The sequence below is a fragment of the Hakea prostrata genome, chromosome 7 (genome assembly GCF_041222555.1).
Source record: "Hakea prostrata isolate BN-2017 chromosome 7, UWA_Hpros_2, whole genome shotgun sequence".
NCBI classification, from domain to species: domain Eukaryota; kingdom Viridiplantae; phylum Streptophyta; class Magnoliopsida; order Proteales; family Proteaceae; genus Hakea; species Hakea prostrata.
Genome location: NC_142606.1, coordinates 1,528,695 through 1,541,340, shown reverse-complemented (window position 1 = coordinate 1,541,340; position 12,646 = coordinate 1,528,695). Strand labels below are relative to the sequence as shown.

At 41.3% G+C, this 12,646-nt stretch overlaps 1 protein-coding gene across 7 annotated transcripts in view; it reads left to right on the top strand.

Moving 5' to 3' along the window:
* Positions 1–308: 308 nt before the first annotated feature.
* The window catches only part of LOC149008841 (2-C-methyl-D-erythritol 4-phosphate cytidylyltransferase, chloroplastic-like), a 56,071-nt gene continuing 43,733 nt past the window's right edge, over positions 309–12,646 (top strand). For 3 of the 7 annotated variants that reach the window (XR_016174704.1, XM_089163869.1, XM_089163872.1), the window contains exons 1-4: positions 1,051–3,813; positions 7,838–7,893; positions 8,590–8,669; positions 8,875–8,957. Coding sequence is in view for 5 of the 7 variants with exons in the window: in XM_089163869.1 (XP_089019995.1) it covers positions 3,451–3,813; positions 7,838–7,893; positions 8,590–8,669; positions 8,875–8,957 (582 nt within the window). In the remaining 2 variants the exon portion in view is untranslated. The other 4 variants (XM_089163870.1, XM_089163871.1, XR_016174705.1 and 1 more) reach the window with 4 other exon arrangements.

Below are 12,646 nucleotides of genomic sequence, written 5' to 3'. Positions count from 1 at the left end.
GTCAAATTAATAGAGTTTAAAGAGAATTACTTTGGAAAGCTTTATCAATCCTTCATTATAAATAAAGAGAATTAAAAAATAAGATTACTTCAAAAAAAGATGTCAAATTAATAGAATTTAAAGAGAATTACTTTGGAAAGCTTTATTATCAATCCTTCATTTTAAAGAGAATTAGAAAATAAGATTATTTCAAAAGATGTCAAATTAATAGAATTTTATGGGCAATTTTTTCTGCCTAATCTAGACAAAATTTCACGTGCATTTGCACGCGAGAGACTCTGCTAGGAAAAGATAAAAGTCATAGTTTTGCTATTCGATCCGATCGACCTGTCCCCAAGTTCTCTCTCCCTGTCTTATCATCTTCTTTTTTGTTCAAAACCCTGTCCGATTATTTGCCGAAAGTAACTATTGTTATCTAGTTCGACTTAGAAGGGAAAAGCATATTTCATTTTAATGGCGCTACAATTTGCTTCTTCGCTTCCGTCACTGCCTCTCGTTGCGAACCCCCAAGCCAATGCCAACTCATTTCCATTTCGGTCAAACATCTTCTCTCAGTTTCTGCGGTCCGATTTTCACGTTCCAGCGCGAGACTCGAGTATTCTTCTTTCCGCTCCCGTCAAGACATTTCTTCCGCATATTATCATCATGATCAATTCCATAAGATTTGTATGAAAAAACGGGAAGTCATAAAAACAAGAGCACATTGCTCCGGTTTTGCGAATCCTGATCCTTCTTATGTTTCTATATTATATATTATTCAATTTGTCTTTCAGGGTGGAAAACTGAACTGTGCAAAAAGGCGAGAATCACCTGCTCTGCGACATCCAGAGAGAACATCCAGGTTAGACATTAGATAAAAAGAGGGTCTAATAGAGAATGTTTCGGTTCGTTTTGCTTTTGTGTCATTGTCGTGTACTTCTCCTTCCGTGTGCCTAAGTTATCTTTCTCGACTTGGTGAAAAAGCAGAATGCAGGGAGTGTCAAAGAAAGAAGTGTGTCGGTCGTTCTTCTGGCTGGTGGAAAGGGGAAACGAATGGGTGTAAATATTTCTTCCTATTCTGATTACAGTTATTTTACCTATGTTCAGACGTTGTTGCTCTTTCTATATCCAGTTTTATTCGATGGCGGATCACATCAGATACTTCAAATCTGTAATGGCCATGATTGGTCGAAGACGAGCTGCTGTGCTGAGCTTTACCGCCTCACTTAAAGGCCCAACCATTAAGTGGTTCTGCATTTTGAAACTGGGATCCATTCAGAACTTTTGGGAACTCGGGAGGAATTCATAGCCCGCTTCCTGAGTGGATTCGGCAGCAAAAAGACTGCAGATAGTCTCTTCGCCGTCAGACGGGAGGAACGAGTCAATCTGGGACTATCTTGTCTGGTTGGACAAAGTGGTGATTGAGATCGAAGTCTTAGGTGATCAGGTGGCGTATAGTGCCCTGTGGAGTGGCATTACACGTCCCCGACTTATGGAATCATTGCTCCAAGAGAAACCCAAAACTTATGCAGCTCTACTCAAGCGGTGCTAGAAACAAGCTGTTTTCTCTGAAGTATTTGAAGCCCTGCGAGGAACCAAGCCCTGCGAGGAACCACCAACGGGGGAAAGGATAAGGAGACCAATGGAGACTAGGGCAGGCATTTCAGTGCTGGGGGAAAAGGCAACAAGAATGGTTGAGGGAGTAATAGGTCATCCGAACAAGAAACCTGCACTCGTCTGAGTACCAAGTTTTCAGAGATCCTGATGCTGATATGAAATAAGAAGATCCTTAAGTGGTCGGGCAAGCTTCATTCCCGATTGAAAGATCGGAACATGAACAATTACTGTCAGTTCCATAAGGATTATGGCCACCACATGGATGATTGTAGAAACTTGAAGGTGGATTGAGAAACTTATCCAAGAAGGACCGCTTGCGCAGTTTGTGCGAAGGTCAGGATGAGGTCGAGAGAAGTTCCCGGCCAAGGAACGGAAGAGGTAGAGATCAAGAAGCCCATAACCGGCATAAAAAAGACCCGAAAAGAAGGATGATCGGGAAGAGACACATATCTACACAATCTTGGGAGGGCCAGTGGAGTCGATCAAGAAGGCCAAGCAAAAAGCCTAGTTCGTGGGATCGATGCACTTACCTAGGAAACAGAGAAGTGATCTTTGTCCCGACCTTATCACATTCATAGATGAAGATCTCAAAGGAATAACCACTCCGCATGATGACGCCATAGTCATTAAGGTAAAGCTTGGCAACCGGGAAGTGTACCGTGTTCTAGTAGATACGGGGTCATTAGCCGATATTCTATCCTATAAAGAATTCAAGAAGTTAAAGCTAGAAGATGAAATGATAACACCTTGTGGGACCCGTCTATACGGGTTCGCCAGGTCTTCAGCAGTGGCAAGGCACTATGTTGCTCGACCTTAGGATCGGGATGTCACCAAGGGATGCGGTGCTTCAGTCCACCTTATGGTTGTCCAGGACCTGTCCATGTAAAATGTAATACTGGGGAGACCTACACTTAGCGCTTCAGGAGCTGTGGTGTCCCTGAAGCATATGAAGCTCAAGTTTTCAGCAAAAGCCGGGTTGGGGAATGCACACCTGATTAGAAAGTGTCTCGGCCGTGTTATGCTAACTATTTGATGTAGAAGAGAAAATCCAAAAGGTTAGGCAGTACCACAACGGTTTGTGTTCAAGACTATTGTGAAGAGGAGTTGATGCAAAGAGAGGAGCTGTTTGAGAAACTTGAACGGGTACCACTGCATCTAAACACAATGATTAGGCTAGAACAGCTTGAGGAGTTCAAGAGATAATTGATTAAGTTCTTGTAATGTATCCTAGATGTGTTTGCTTGCTCAACCGAAGATATGCTCAGGATTGGCAGGAGGTGGCCGAGCATAAGTTATGGATTAGAGGTGATGCAATTCCGGTCATACGGAGAAGGCAAAATTTTTCCCTTGAAAAGCACGAGATAATCATGATGGAAGTTGAGAAGGTAGAACAGTTTGGTTCATTGAGCCAGTCGAGTGCTCGACCTGGTTGGCAAATGTTGTGATGATAAAAAAAGCAAATGGAAAGTGGAGAATGTGCACCAATTACACGGATCTCAACAAGGCATGCGAAGGATTGTTACCCGCTTCTTCGGATAGATATCTTGAGCATTGCGACGGTTGGACATGAGTTGCTAAGTTTTATGGACACTTATTTGGGATACAACCAAATCCTCATGGACCCGATGGACAAGAAAGACACAACATTCAACATTCATGACCAACCAAGAAAGTTATTATTACAAAGTGATCCCATTCAGGCTGAAGAATGTAGGGGTGACCTACCAAAGAACAATGAAAAAGATATTCGAGGACCAGATCGGGAGGAACATGGAAGTTTATGTAGATGATATTTGGTCGACTTAGAAGATGTTTTCGATGTAGTTTAGAAATACTAATTGAGAACCTAGAGAAATGTGCATTTGGGTTTCCTCAGGAAAGTTCCTCGAATTTATGGTGTCTCAGAGAGGAATTGAGGCCAATCTGGAGAAGATCAAGGCATTAATCGATATGCAATCCCTGAACACAGTTTGGGATATACGGTGCTTGATCAGGCAAGTTGTGGCATTGAATAGGCTCATAGTCGGAGCAGGAGATAGATGTCTGCCTTTCTTTAAGGCCTTGCAGGCACTGGACAAGGCAAAAGAAGCTCTGTGGACTGAGAAGTGCCAGCAGGCATTTGAGATGTTGAAGGAGAAGCTCGGGACACCTCCAATACTTGCCCTGCGTACTCTTGGGGAAGACTTGTTCGTGTACCCAGCGACTTCCCCAACAACTGTAAGTGTGGTATTAGTAAAAGAAGACAGAATTGTGCAGAACCCTATTTACTTTGTCAGCCATGTACTATTGGATGCTGAGACCCGGTCTTCGGAAATTGATAGACAACCCTTGGCTTTAGTAGTAGTGTCACGCAAGCTAAGTCTCTATTTCTAGGCGCATGCCTGACTTGGTCGGATGCATGGTGACATGGGCGGTCGAGTTGATTGGGTACTAGATCGAATTTTGCCCTAGGCTGGCAATAAAGGCTCAAGTCCTGGAAGATTTTATTGCAGAAAGCAACCCAACAAGTGTGGGAAGTGAAGAGGAACAAGCCAGCGAGGAGACTTGGATTTTGTGAGAATACTGAGAAGATTAGTTGCTATCCTTGAATTCCAGACCTGAACAGCAGAGCTACAAGTCCTAAATTGCTGCTGTCCTCTAAGATTTTTACCCAGACAACAAGGTTTTGAACCCTAGCCTGCCTGCTGCTTTCTTAGAAAAGATCCTCTAGGCCCTATAACCCAGGGCTACATCAGGTTGGAAGCAACACTTCTGTTGCTAATGTTGTCTAAGGGAACAAACAGCGTCAGGTTCATCCACTGGCAGGATCCATGCTCCTGTTCCTGTGATGATCCTGGTCCCTTGCTCTGGTCATGGCTCTGCTCTGCCTCAGTCATATGTCCTTCGCTGCCAGGTTATGCAGCCTCAATTGAATGAGGGGCAGTTCTTCCAAGATTTAATTAAACTGACCTTAGTTTGAAGTTCGAATTAGGGCTAGGTATTAGTGCTTGATCTTTCTAGGGTTCTTCTTGTTAGAATGTGTTGAACCTTGGAAGGATGGCAAATGATGATATAGGGATATAATCCTCAAAAGTCTGGTTGGGTTTGGATGGCTAAATTGGTAAATATGGTGTTTCTAGTTTGTAGGGTTTTAGGAAGTCCAAAAGTTATAGTTAGGAAAAGCGAGAGGAAAGGGGATTAGATATGCTGGCTGAGAGCTGGCCACTTACTTTGATGCATGAGCCTTGTTTAATCTTTTGGAGGAGGTGGAATGACTTAGTGAAGGCTGAATACACATCCATAGAGGAAACCTTGCTTGGCTTCACAAGTGACCCTAACAGTACACGTTGGAGAATTCCTTACCAAAGCTGGAAGTTGATGGACCAAAACACAGGCTGAGCTGAAAAGCTGAATATTATCAATCATAAAACTGTAAGTAATAACATGGGATGGTTGGCTTTTATAGCCTTACAGATAATGAAATTCTAATAAATTGGAAGTCCTATGTGGACTTTTAACTACTTGACTGAATTAGAAACTAACTATAACTGATTTGAACTGAAATTAGAAGTTCCATTTGGACTCTGGTTTTACAGTTCAAACCTTAGATGGACACCCTATCAACTCTAATAAGGACTAATTAAGTGACATACATCAGCCTCAACAAGTACTAAGTGAATAACATGCATCAGCTAATAAGGACTAATTTAATAATACGCATAGACTTTACTATGGACTAGACAAAAACAAAACCAAGTGTAGGTAATTTTCGTACTTGACCTCTGTACAAATGTTTTAAGTCCATTAAGTTGGCCGATTACAGAGGAATACCCATCCAATGGAGGCCCGATACCTATAATCTTAGGAAAGAGAACCTAATTTTGGGCTGGTTCTACATTACCAGGCCATCCTCAACAACCTCTAGCTTCTTGGCTTCTTGATTCATTTATGAACTCTGTGCCGGACCCTCTAGTCCCGATCGATCTTGCTACTGGTGCTTCAGTGGCAGCCATAACTTCGCCCTTTTGTCCTCCGACTGCCACTACTGCCACCACTTTCTTTGCCTGCTTGACTGCTTCCACTGCTACAACTCGTGTTTACGCCTGCTGCTGTTACTATACTACTACTGCTGCATTGCCTTCATCTATGACTGTTGCCACTTGCGACATCTTGTCCCAACTTGGTCACAGGCCTGGGACGTTGCTTGTGCCTCTCCAAAACCACCCTACCCCCTCTTGGTCCTCTGCCTTGAGCTCTCCCACCTTTTTGCTTAACCCAGCGCTTTTATTTCCACTCCCTTCCCTATCCCTAGACCTGGCCCATCACCCATGTTAGAATAGGTTTTACTGTTTTACTACCACGGTCTAGGTCGGGTAGTTTGGGCGTTTATAATTTCTTGCTACTGTAGTGGTTTCTTATGTCATTAAATATAGTTAATGAAGTAGGAGCTCCAACATTTAAGTGGACCACTCCTTAAGATTTCAAAGTTCAGTCGTTTCCTATTGTTTTTTTTTCTTAACTATTTACAATCCATAATCCTGGTATATCCTAATCACCAAACTGATCCAAACCCTTAACTCTCAGGCTAACCCAACCATCTTTACCCTGACTTGGCTTTATTCTCAGTATGACCCATCTATTAAACCAGGCCTATCTCCCTATCCCGTCCCACATGCCCTTCACGAGCCTGATTATCCCTTCTTCCGGCCCATTCGCCTTGCTTGCCACTAGTTAAACACAATCCTGGGGTAGTCTTCTCTCCTAGACGCTGAAACGGTCTCCCCTTGCCCATCAAGTGCACTACCCTCCTTGCATTTGTCTCCCTTTGGGTCCCTACTTAACTTCCTTCATGTTTTTCTGGCAGTGCGACTCCAGCCTTCTTCCACATCCCTAACATTGTCCCTATATTGCCTATTCCTTGTCCAATTGTTGGAAGAGTCAATCTTGAGTATGAATATTGGAGATTGTGCTCTTTGTTGCAGAATTCTGGATCCTGGTTTGAGCACTTTGTTGTATTTGGCTTTGGTTGGTGGCTCCTCTCCCCCATTATTCCATGCAGTAATGATTTGTTGATTTAGGTTTTTTTAAGGCTGTTGTCTCTTCCCCCTACTAGGCCTGGCCTAGTTTTTGGCTATCGTTGTAGTGATTGTTTGCTCTTCCTTCTGACCCCTTCTCTTTTTTCCCCATTCCTTTCAGTAATTAAATCATTTATTCAGCTCCCTTCTGGGGGGAAAAGAAACAAAGAAAAACCCATCTATAGGACATTAGCCATGCTCGTGGCTCCAGTGTGACATGGTGCCACTCTTTACCATGTCTGGTTCATGCATACTCATAGAAGATGGACCTCCAAGATTAGATCTTTCCAGCAAATTTTTGGCCATTGTAGTCTTTGATGTCAGAAACAAGTTATCGTTTGCATCCGCTTTCTACCTGTTTTCCTGGGGAGTTCTTGTATTTTGATTTCATTGATTATTCAACACCTCCCCGCCCTAGAAATTACAAAAAGAGCTTTAGAACCTCCTCTAAACGCCTCGTTGATCCATCTTTAGCTGGTGTGAGAATACAGCAAATCTGCTGTTATTTTCATCTTACTTTTCCATCTCCAAGTAGCCCTATGTTAATGCTGATTCGGATACACTGTCTGCCATGTCAAATTATCAGTTCGAGACTCCTTTTGTCCAGGCCTAACAAAAGATCTTTCTAAGGACCCTTTCATATGCTTTCTTTAAGACAATAGGGTATGCAAATGCTTGGTGATTTCACTCTTTAATGCTTTAGTATTTTTAACAAATAATGAAGTGATTATTGTGTACCAAAGAAAAATGAAGTGGTTATTGTTCTTGAAATTTCGGTAACCATTTACATTTCTGGGTGCGTAAAGATTTGATTTTGGCTACAGTTCTTAAGCTTAATAGTTTATTTCTATGCTACCTAGCTAGAAGGAGAAGAAAAATAATGGGTGATTTCCTTGCTACAGTTCTTACGCAGAACAATTAATTTCATTTGGATGTATGTTATCGGCATTGGATTATTTTATTTTTCTTGTTTGCGATGTATGACCGAATGAAACGCAGGTTATGGTCGGCAAGTATTCTTCTTATGGGTATTGTATTTATATTGATTTTTTCTCGTTGTCTTGACACCTCAAATTTATGACCTCTACCCAATGCTGATGGAGCATTGAATTTTTACATCTTCCATTGATTAGGTATACTAGTGTCTGTTCTGATAGATGATGGTGTTTATCTGTTGGTGTAAATAGGCGAGCATGCCAAAGCAATATCTTCCGTTGTTGGGCCAACCAATTGCTTTATATAGGTAATGACAAACCACTGGGTTTTTCCTGCATTTGTCAAGAAATTTTAAGGTAATTTGACTATGGGCAAACTTAAGTCAGATGGATCTAGTCCGATGGCTCTGTATCAATGGCATGCTGTTGCATGGTTGCAATGGCATTCATTGGGTCCTATATCCTGCCTCCTGAATCTATATTTGATATAAACTGTTACTACTGTCTGATGCAGTTATCCCTTCTGAATAATCAGAAAAAAGAGTGTGGCAAGTGGTCCACAAATTTTTTGGTTCCAGTTAACGAGTAAAGTTAAGCATTGCTGTAGAAAGTCTTGCAGATGGAACCCACTGTATGGGGTTGAATCCTCTGCACGTAAGCCTATTTGTTACAGTAATGTCCACCATTTGAAATTTCACTCTAAATGTTGAAATTTTGTTGACCAATTTTAGTTTTGACTGTGTTCAAAATAATGGGATACAAATGGAGGGCTCTTCAATTCTTAGGGTTTTTACCTAAATGGACTCTGTATTTTGGTAGTATATTTCAGTTTCAACCTGGGTAATTTTGAAACTGAATCCTTGAAACCTTGTTAATGCCTGCCCAAAATTAACCTTAGGTTCCTCTGCCCAAAATTGACCTTAGGTTCCCTTTTTTTTTTTTTGGTTTAATTATTGGTATAATTCCCCAGTGCTTTGAAAATCAATGATGAGGTTTCTTTGCAGCTTCTCTACCTTCTCAAGCATGGTTGAAGTGAAAGAAATTGTTGTTGTTTGTGATCCCTCGTACAAATATATTTTTGAAGGTTTGTAAAGGATCTCTTGTTCATCTCAATTACTCCAACAATTGTGCACATTTATTTGTGAGAGATTTTCTTTTTGCACAGTTGAAATAGGTATTGCTTGTACTAGTGTTTTCCCTTTGTAGTTTGTCCAAAAATTTTGAATGTATGTTGTTACGAGCATTATGCTCCCCTTTGAGTCTTTGCTTTTGTTTGTATGTATTTACAGATATCAAGGAGCAGATTTTTGTAGCCCTTAAATATGCTCTGCCTGGAAAGGAGAGACAAGATTCTGTGTTTAATGGACTTCAGGTGCATATGGTTTCTTTGTTTTGAGTTACTAGTAGAAATTTTGCCCCCTCCTACTTCCATTATTTGTTCTCAGTTAATTATCAATCTTGAAAATGATCTATCTTTAAGCATCCCTTTCCCCCTTTTACTCACCCTAATTAATGAATTGGTTTAGTTTGATAAATATAGGAAGGGGCCAAGTAGCTCTGTTTGATCTTTTGTTTAGAGCTTTGCTCTTGCCTCTAAATTAGTAGTTTCATTGTGACTGAACTTTCCTTGGGATGATGATCAGAAAAAAATTTATAGATGAACCAAAGAGATAAATGTTCGGAGAAAGCGAGTCAACAACACATGCACTTACTAGTACGAATCTTTCCATAGGTTTTGTATGGGTATCCAATGCATGAGGAGATAGTCTTCGACTTTTTTTTTAATAAATTAGTTGTTATTTATTTTTTTACAGTTGGTTTTCTGTATTGAGGAAAACATACTGCCCTCCAAGCAGGGCATACCCCTTCTACCCATTATCCAAACAAAATTCAACTCCTCTTACAGTCTATAGGAAGTTTGCATCTTAGCATCCTTCCACTTGATGTCCATTAGCTCAATAGGGATATCCCCCGGCTTCCAAGTCAGCTATATATCCACCAGCTGAACACCGGTCATGAAGTCTGTTGGCTGGTTTTGCTCCACACATGGACTACCTCCTTCCTGTTGAGCATAAAGATCTTCCTTGGGATTTGTTCTTTAATTCCCTACACCTTCCATGTCAACTGCCAGTTTAGGGTCTGATCTAATTGACACCTCCATCAAACCTCTTCCAAGACAGTGTTGGACTCCTCTATACACAGCAAACATCTCCATAGGGAGTACCGAATAGCTCCTGCCCTCTTCCTGCATATTTCATGACTGGTTTGCCCTCTTCTTCTCGAATCAGGCAACCAAATGGTTGCATATGAATTTGCTAGACCTACATCAAAATGCAAGATAGCCATATTTGTGCTAACCTTGAACTTGATATTGGGATCTTAGTAGTCCATTGGATAGCTACTTTCCAATTTTCAGCACTTTGCTCTCCCTTTAGAACTAAAGCCCCACGTTTGGCTGCTACATTGTCCAAAATTGCTGGCACCACCTGATCATTAGTCCAAGTTTTATTTCTGAAGATTCTGAATTTTCTTTCCATCCAAATGTGGTAGGTGGTAGCATGAAAAACCATGCTTCCCTACTGTCCATATACTCATCCCTTCTATGAAAAATTGTGAACCCATAGTGCAGCAACTAAAGCATCTGCCGTGTCCTCCCATTGTTTGATAATTTGTGAAAGATACCATTCCATACCATCACCCAAAGCTGCATTCAAGAAAAGGTTTGGCTCCTCTCCTTCGAGGAAGCTCCCAGTGGGTTATAAATTTTGCCACGTCGAATATTGTAATCCAAGGGCTAGTGTAAATCCAATGAGTATCTTTGGATTATAATATTACACATGGCTGAATCCTATAACTAATTGGGCACTCATTGGGAGATCACTTCCAAGGAGAGGAGCCAAATACCCCAAAAAAGAGATGATCCTTACTTTTCATCCCTGTCCAGCATGGACTGCAGTGAGGTCTCACTTGCATGGTTCTTTTGATCAGTTTGTCTATAGTTGGCAAGGCATCGTGAGGCACCTCCAAAGCAGTAAATGAGTGTTCAGGTATGTCAGCTGAGAACCAAATAGCTTCCCTCCAGGTCACCTTGACTGATTTCCTTCTTATAGTTCCCAAGCTGACTTTATTGCAAATTGGCCACTGGCATTTTTATTTCAAACAATCAATTCCAATTGAGCATGATGCAGCTTCTTGGTGCTGTAAAGCTCCCTCCAAAGGATAAAGCTGTACGTGGTATCCACTCTCCATTTCTTATGAATCGGTCAGCCCTTGCCATCCATTGGGTTGCCAACTGCATGTCTAATTCTGTCGCTAAACCTTTTTGTCAAGAGGCTCAACTTTATCCATGTACTGCAACACTTACCTCCACACCCAGGAAGGGTGGGTTGGAGTGGCAACTCACCAAATGCTTCAAGTACTTCCTATAGACTCATTTCACCCAAATGTTAGTCTTTTTTTGAGCGCTCCACCAAATTTGTTTGATGATGCTGGCCGCAGTCATATCCTTTACCCGCCAAATTCCCAGCCCTCCTTCACTCTGTCTTGCAAAAGTCTTCCTATGAAAATTAGTGCAATTTTCTCTCGAGGGATGGACCTGTTAATAAGAAGTTTCCAAATATGGACTCAGCTTTAGAGGGACAAAAACAGGCAGGCAAAGATCCCAGACCAGTATATGTAGCTCCATTGTAACACTGAGGACAGAAGCTGAAGTCGTCCAGCAAATGAAAAAAATCTTGCTTTCCATCTTTCAAGCCTCTTTCCCACCTTCTTTAGAATGGGAGCACAATGCACTAGAGACAAAGTTCCTGAAGTAAGAGGTACCCTGTGATACCTAATAGGCATCTTGATTTCATTGAGTCTCATTAATTCCAAAAGTTGCAATCTGGTAGATTGGATGAGGCCCCCTAAGATAAATAGAGTTAACGTTGTTAAAATGCAATCCTAGTTAGGAACCAAACTCATCCAGAGCTCCTAGATTAGGCTTGATTGATTCTGTCTCAGCTTCAAAAAGTCATTCGGTCATCTCAAGCTTCCATATCTATAGTAAATAAGCTAGGTGCCATGGGATTTCAACAAACCCCCTTTTCTTTTTTCTGATGAGTAAGCTTTGTATTATATAGGGGAGGAAAGGTACATAATTGTTATTTCTTGCTAGGACATTAGAGTGAAAAGGGTTGAAGTATATGAAGGTTAGAGAAAGATGTCACAATAATAGTTATGGAACAAGGAAGGACAGGGTTCTTGACCTTCTTGTCATCCAAAGGAAAACCCTTTTGGGAGTCTTCAGAAAAGGACCAAAAGCACCTCATCTAATTTTGACGGATTGGGAATAAGGTTTCAAATGGCGAGGGTTGAGGTCAATTTCCAACATAGATTACTCCGATAAGGAATAGTTGTATCTTTAACAACCGCAAAAGATCCTCTATTTTGTAGATTATGGATCCAAAATGGATGTTCTTATGTTTCAAAAGAAAGGTTCATACTATTATATGCATACAGGTCTGGGCTGAGTCTGAAACTGCAAACTACCCAGTCTGCTGGATAACCTTAGTGCAGCCCATGGGCTGTAAGTTGCCTGCCAAACCTTGAAAAAGTATGTGTCCTTTATATATCTTAGAAGTATTCATGGCCACCATGATAGTGGAAATCTCTGGTGGTCTTGTGCTCTAATGCCTTCCTGAAACTGTTCGCCTCCACCTTGATTTGACAATGCTAGAATGGTTCTCCCCCATCCCCAACAACCCATATCTGAAACTGCTGTTGGTGTAGCCATCCTGGTGGTGACCTCACTCACCGGTTACACAATCAACCCCATTATAGTCTATCTATCTCCAGAAGCTTGATTTGATTGATTCAGGCATGCTACTCTTGAGAATGACCATTCCCAAGTCAAGCTGTTTTCACCTTATTTACGTGATGTAATGGACTACTACAACTCTTATTGTCTATGTTGATGATATTGTATTGATTGGAGATGACAGAGCCAAAATAGCTAGGTTGAACCCCTATCTGATGAAAAACTAAGATTGAAAATTCTGGCCCCCTTAAAGTTCTCTTTTT